Raw genomic sequence first — 7,500 nt, 5'->3', positions numbered from 1 at the left:
GTGTATGAATGGCCTGACTTGACATGTTTGTGTGTACGTGCGTGTGTGCGAGTTTGTTCGAAAGATATACCTGCTGTGTTTTTTCTCGCATTATCTCGGAGACACTGATGTGATTCGATGACGGCAGCGGACAAGATGTGGCGGTGTACGTTTTTACTGGATCTATTTATTTCTCATAACCATCAGAAGTAAATTTAGTCTGTTTCATAAAAAAAAGCAAGTCTTTGTCTTTCATGTTGCTGCTGCTTGAAGCAGATACGGTGGTATCACATTCGCAACCACAAGCCCACACGCACACGCACACACACACACACACGTCTGTTACAACTGTAATATTGAAGAGCATTCAATGCCTTATATTTATTTAAAGAATCTTTGTTCCTCAACTTAGCAACAACAACAAAATAAGCTCCTTTTTAATACTTTTTTTTTAATCAATTCCTTTATATAAAAAATAACCAAAGCTGTTTTACAAAAAGCTTTTGTGCAATATTGACATGGGGTTTTGTCTAGGAAATTATTTGGATTGAACACATTTACATAATTCTTACATTTGAAGAGGCACAGCCAAGACAGAGTAACAAGGAAAGCAGTGCATAGGTTATAGTAAAAAAAAAAAGAAGAAAACACATAGAAGAACATGGCTAGAAAGAAGACGATTTCACAGCCTCAAATACATTTACACAAAGCGATGCAAAAAAACCACCACAGAACATTCTGATGTGTGGCCCTCTGTCTGGCAGGTCATCTGCTTGGATCCTAGGAATCACTCGGGCCTGGGACCACTTTGGAAAAGATTGTTTCAACACATTGTTTGTGTTGGATAACAAACATGTTCTCGTTTTAAGATGACCGAATAAAAAAATAAAAACAAAAAAGACAGTAAACGCTTAGAAAAGTTAACTGAAAATTAAAGTTCCTCACAGAAGGAGAGCCTCAAAATGAAGCCTGGGTTTAATCTTCACTTTGAAGTTAATGCATTGAAACGCATTTCCACGACGATGATGATGATGATGACGAAGGCACAGCCCAAAGACAGATGAGTGCTTTTATAAGTGTCTTTTTTTTATAGTGGGCAGGTGTTAAAGGCTAGTGGACTCAGCTCTAATGTATCCTAACCCAGGCTAGCAGGGCCCAGTCTAGCCTTGTTTGGGCTAGTGTGGCCTAGTTTAGCCCTCTTGAGCCTCGTTTAGCCTGGTTTGACCTGGTTTAACCAGGTTTGACCTGGTTTAGCCTGCTTTGGCCAACTTTGGTTTGGTTTAGCCCAGTTTGGCCAGGTCAGCCTGGTGTGGCCGGGTTCCACCTGTGGCGACCTGGTTGGACCTGGCCTGGCCGTGTTTGGCCCGGAGCCCATGGGGGATCAGGACGTGTGGGGGCTGTGGGAGAGGAGCAGGTGGGGGGAGTGGTCCAAGGTGGGCATTGGCAGAGCGAAGGTTCCGTTCACCAGCGTTGGAAACTACAAATCAAGATGACAAACCAAAACAGGAAATTAGCAAAGAGAAGTTCTACTTTGTCCATACATTTAAGGTGGTCCCCCCCCCCCCCCCTAATAATTCAGTGGTCATAGATGTGTGGTGTGTGTTTGTTTAAGACCCCGACCATGACCGCTGGTGATGCATCATGGGAGACTGCATAGACCCACTTCCTGTTGCGAATGACTGGCTGACAGGAGACAGGGTGGAGCTGCCTGACCTCCGCACCCAGCCCCCACCCCCACCAGCTCCACCACCAACGCCTAGCCAACAGGAAGCTGCCACCCCCCCCCCCCCCCCCCCCCCATCCAAACCAGAGAGGAAACATCTGTAGCCTATTTTGAAAGAAGCCCGCAGTGAATCAGTGTACTCCTGTAGTCACCAACCACCAGCCTTCTCCTGCATTGCTCACGCAGGGCTCTGCCCCAGTAGCACTGTTACGTTTTATTAAGGTTCCGGACGCTTGAAAGGTGCAAGCCCGAAACTAAGCTACGAAAGCTATATATTTATATTTTAAATACAAAAATTAGATATTTTTTAATTGTTCCAAATGAAACTAAGCAACAACGATGAAGTCAACAGGGTTAGGGTTTAAGAAAAAAATACAGTCAACACCCCCTGGACCTAACTTCCTGTTTCAACAGGAAGTGCATCAACATTCTGCATCAAACCATGTAAGTGGTTTGATGCAGAACCATGTAAGTGTTTCATGGGGACGTTAAATTCCAATGTGTAAGCGAGTGTGTGTGCGCGAGCGAGTGTGTGTGTGTGCAAGAGTGTTCGCGTGGGTGTTTGTGCGACCAAGAGAGAGAGAGAGAGAGGGTGTGTGTGTGTGTGTATGCATGAGTGTGTGCGTGTGTGTTACCTGGAACAGTGGCGTGTGCCCATGCAGATGGGCAGGACTGAGGGCCCCCAGGGGACTCAGACTGCCCCGGAAATGGAGCCCAGAGAGGAGCGGACTGTGGGCGAACAACAGGCCTGAGGGAGTCTGGAGGAGAGAGAGGGAGAGAGGGGGAGAGAGAGAGGGGGAGAGAGAGAGGGGGAGAGAGAGGGGGAGAGAGAGAGAGGAGAGAGAGAGAGAGAGAGAGAGAGAGAGAGAGAGAGAGAGAGAGAGAGAGAGAGAGAGAGAGAGAGAGAGAGAGAGAGATTAGCAAACTCCTATTCCAACCACTACCTCACTTTATATACTCTGTGTAGATTTGTATTTGTATTGTTTAATCTAATATGATTGGCAATTGAAAGGTAAATGCCTAACCCTTACCCCCTAACATTTGAGAGAGACAGACAGAGAGATTATGTTTACAGGGGATACAAAGAGAGAGAGCGAGAGAGAGAGAGAGAGACATGATGTTTACAGTGTCAAAATAAGAGCGTAACACGCCATGCCTTTCAGTGTCTGTGCATGCCGTCATTCCCTCCTACTAAGCAGTGTGTGTGGGTGTGCGTGTGTGTGCGTGTGCATGTGTGTTTGTGTGCGCGTGTGTCTGTATGAGGTGGCAGGGCAGTGTCCTCTTGTAAACACTCCTTTATGAGACTGGCTTACTGAGCTCACGCACACGCACACACACACACACACACACACACACACACACACACACACACACACACACACACACACACACACAGGGTTTGAATTACAAATTACTTTTTTACCCTCTTTATCTTGTCTCTTTCCAAGCTATGCTTGAGGTCTGGGGTCTAGTGGGGCTGGGGGAGGTCGGGGGGTCTAATGGTGGGGGGTCTGTGGGGGTCTAACAGGGGTGGGGGGGACGGGGTCTGGATTGCGTTGCCCTTCTTGGATCCGTAAGCACTTCGGGTTATAAGTGTTTACTGTAGCATTTAAACAATGTCCCAACTTCACTACACACACACACACACACACACACACACACACACACACACACACACACACACACACAACACACACACCACACACACACACACACACACACACACACACACACACACACACACAGTCTCCCTAGCCCATAAACTCAAGGTTGCGGGTTCAACTCCAACTCAAGCCACCACCATGTGCCCGGGGCTGGGGGGGGGGGGGGGGGGGGGGGGGGGGGGGGGGGGGGGAGGAATGGAATCTCTCTGCCTCTCTTCTGCTTCAACTCACTGCCGTCCAGCGGAACGTGCCAGCAAAATACTTCACCCTACTTAAGTAGTATTTACATCTGAATGAAGTTTAAAGTCCTTCTCTTTTTTCTCATAATGCCTCCGGAGAATGAAATTTGGGCCGATGCACGCGGGCCTGACTAAGGACGTTTTCAGGGGAACATATGGCTTTACTTAGCGACCGCTCCTCCCTACCCCCCCCCCCCCCCCCCCCCCCCCCCTTTCCGCTCACCTCTTTCCATTCCCTCCCTGTCTACAACTCTCACTTGTTTTTTTCTTTCTTTCTTCAGGCGTTACTTCTCTCTCTCTTTCTCTCTCTCTGCCAGCTCCCTCCCTGCATGAGTGTGTGTGGGGGTGCACGTGCGTGTTTTGTCTGTGTTTGTGCGTGCGTTTGTGCTTGTGCGATTGCGTTTGCGCTTGTGTGTGTTTTTGTGTTTTAGTCCCTTTGTCCAGTGTGCGTGCGTTGGTTTAGTGTGCTCGGTAGAGCATATCTGCGTGTTTGTTTACTGTGCATTGGATGTGTGTGTGTGTATTTATATCTGTTGTATGACATGTGTTTGCATGGTTGCATATTTAGCATTTGCACTTTTTATATTTAGCATGTTTATATATTGTGTACTTGGTGTGTATGTGTTTATATATTGTGCGATGGGTGTGTTTGTGTAATGTGTTCTTGGTGTGTAAATGTTTATTTATTGTGTGATGCGTGTGTTTGTATAATATGTATTTGGTGTGTGTATATGTTTATATATTGTGCGATGTGAGTGTGTTTGTGTATTGTGTACTTCGATGTGTTTATATATAGTATATATTATTAAATGTAAAGGCTACCTGTATGATGTGTGTATGCGTTTTCATATATATATTATACAACATATCTTTATGTATATAGTAGTCTGTCTATGTGATGTGTGTGTTTGTGTTTCTATGTATGGGTTCAACATGTAGCACTTGGTGCTACATGTTGAATCCAGCCCATCCAGTGCTCTCCACTGCCACTCCCTGTACATAGCAGCCGTTCAACCAAATCTCAAATGTTTGCTGTCCTGTGTAGTGTAGACGGAGCTCACCGCTGACACCAGCACAGCTGAAACCCCTTCCCATCTTGGATGGGTAGGATGACTTATTTTCATAATGCATCCTGGCCCATAAGAAATAACACAAAAAATTCACTATCTCTTGTTTCTACATTGCAGCTCTTAGAAGCAGCTGCTTGGCTTATTATGAATTGTATGTGCCCAAATGATGTTTGCACTGTTACGTCTTCATTGTTGAATGCACATATTGTAGCACCCTTCGGACAAAAGCGTCAGCTGAATTAATTTAATGTAATATTATACATTAGTTGGCATGAGCGGCGGCCTATAAGATATTTTGAAGAAACGGCGGGAGAATAAGAAGATGTCCATTTTGTCCATGATTTTTTTGTCAATATAATTTGTGTTTGAAATTGTAAATAATTACTTTTCCTTTTCTTTTTAGAATAATATTTAAAAGACACGGTGTGAGTCTTTTATATGTTATTATGTATCATCATATATATTATTGTCTTCCTGAGTAATATATAGTATATACTATTATATATATATAAAATAATACAATATTATATATATATATCATTATTGTTATAATATTGTACTAATTATTATATATATCCCTGGTTGTCTACCTATGTGATGTGCCTATATAGATATTATATTTAATACGTTATATAGTTATACCTGTGCAGCAAAGAACGCTGAGGTCAAGGAGCCTGAGGGCAGCGCTGGGCTGTTGAGCGCGATGGAGCCGATGTCACTTCCTGTCAGCAGGAGGGGCGGGGCCAGGATCTCCAGGGCTCTGGGTTTGCGGCTCTTGGAGGAGGCGTTGCTCATCCCTAAGCCGTGCAGCCGCTCCCGGTCCCTCTGGCCCGACGACAGATTCAGAGGCTGCACGCTCTGCTCCCATTGGTCAGTCTCTGGCGCCGGGCTCCGCCCCCGCCACAGGTTGAGGGCGGGGCTTGTCGACGGGGAGGGGGAGGAGGCGGGGGAGGAGGAGGAGGAGGGGGTGCGGACCTGCCGAGGGGACGGGTGGAAGGAGCGGTAGAGCTCGCCGGGGGCGGGCGGGGGGCTGCGGGGGGGGCCCCTGCCAGAGGAGGCGTGGTTGGGGACAAAGCGTATGACCGAGGAGGGGCCCTCGTCGTAGGGGTCCGCCCGGGGCTCCGTCTTCACGGCCCTGCGGCGCTGGGGCGAGTGCTGCAGGGAGCTGACGGTGAAGGAGGAGTACAGGCCGGAGTGGAGGTAGCCGTTGCGGCCCCCGTGGAGCCCGCCCCCTCCTCCTCCTCCTCGCCCCCCTCCCCCTCCGACAGCCCGGCGCCGGGGTCCTCACCGCCGCCGCCGCCGCAGCCCCCGAACTCCACGGCCGCCGGGTCCATCTTCAGGATCTCCGGGAACGACACGAACTTGTAGACAAACTTCTGGCCGATCACTTTCTTGATGATGTTCTGTGAGAGGAGGAGAGGCGGAGCCTGAGTGTGAGTACATACATCAACGAGTACCGAGGGTTGATTGACGGCTCGATCTTAAAGCAGGGGTCACCCACCTTTTAGAACCTGAGAGCTACTTCATGGGCACTGGGTCATACGAAGGGCACCCAGTTGTACACACTCTTGTGAAATAACTAATTTGCTCAGTTTGCCTTTAGTTATATATTGCTATTAATGATGAATGATACTCATCTATGTGAAGACATGTTAATTAATCAAGTCATGTTAATGATTTCTCACAATAATTATCAACAATGACTTAAAAAAAGGTGGGTAAGAGTTGTTCGAGAATGAGTAGGGCTATTTTTAGAACAGGCCTGCGGGCGCCTCATGTGTTCCTTGCGGGCGCCATGGTGCGGGCACTGTGTTGGTGACCCCTGTCTTAAAGGCTCCGCTAGTCGAGTCAAGTCCATTGACCTTAATCAGAGTAACAGCGAGAGCAGATAGGAGAGATCCCTTTTCCAGGGATGGGGAGGTGGGCAATGGTTAGGAGGCAGCAGGCCTTGATCAATTGCACTTCAGTCTACGCTCAATGATGCGTTCCGAAAGTGCAGTCCTGAAGTCATTAACGTTGGTATCTGCCCTCCGAACACACCATGATAACGCATTTTGAGAGAATAAACAAACCCAACGAACAGCACTGAAGGGATTCAACTGTACTATATATTAGTGTTGAACGGTGATAAAAGCACTCCTGTTCGTTTCATCATATTTATTGCAGTTAAACCTTGACGGAAACACTTCTACACATAATATGACATCATGTCTTCCCATAGAACGGAACATATATCTATCTGCAATGCCTGCATGAGCCAAAGCCTATGTGCAAGGTCTTCGCATCACTTCATATTGAGTTTGTTTCGGAATCAGAAAATAAAAAGAGTGGCACACTCCGTCGAACAAAACCCCAGTATAAATGCTCTGTTCCCGATCACACAACACGTGGCTCTTCTTATCTCTACTAGTGAGAGGGACATCAAATCAAGATGCTTGAACAAGAAAACACGTTGCACTGGCGGGGTCAGCGTCTGCCGGCTCTGTCTCTATACTGCTCTCCACCCTACCGCTCCGTTTGGAGCCAGAGGCTGGGCTGAGGTAGCCACTCCCTGAGGTGAACTCCCAACAGAGCCATGGGGAAAGGGAAACTCTATGAAACGGGACAGATTCAGACTTCTCAACTGCTTGTACCGAAGTAAATGTCGTAACATTTTTGATAGACTTTTTATACAATATTTACCATACTATTATACTTATAAAGACATTTACGCTCTTCAACATGGCGGCCATTGTTCAAATTCATCCGATTTGTCATACATATAATAAATCAGCAAAATATCTCCCCATTCCTTCCGATTATTATTTTTTCCTTATTGGACTCTT

General features: G+C 46.9%; 1 protein-coding gene across 1 annotated transcript in view; it reads right to left on the bottom strand.

Moving 5' to 3' along the window:
* Positions 1-413: 413 nt before the first annotated feature.
* The window catches only part of elk3 (ETS transcription factor ELK3), a 12,380-nt gene continuing 5,293 nt past the window's right edge, over positions 414-7,500 (bottom strand). Inside the window, 4 exon segments of the mRNA XM_056578723.1 lie at positions 414-1,456; positions 2,338-2,460; positions 5,318-5,895; positions 5,898-6,078. Of these exon segments, the coding sequence (XP_056434698.1) occupies positions 1,361-1,456; positions 2,338-2,460; positions 5,318-5,895; positions 5,898-6,078 (978 nt within the window). The 3' untranslated portion in view covers positions 414-1,360.

This window comes from Gadus chalcogrammus, chromosome 19 (assembly GCF_026213295.1).
Source record: "Gadus chalcogrammus isolate NIFS_2021 chromosome 19, NIFS_Gcha_1.0, whole genome shotgun sequence".
In the NCBI taxonomy this organism is placed as follows: Eukaryota; Metazoa; Chordata; class Actinopteri; order Gadiformes; family Gadidae; genus Gadus; species Gadus chalcogrammus.
This window is presented reverse-complemented; position numbering and strand designations above follow the sequence as displayed.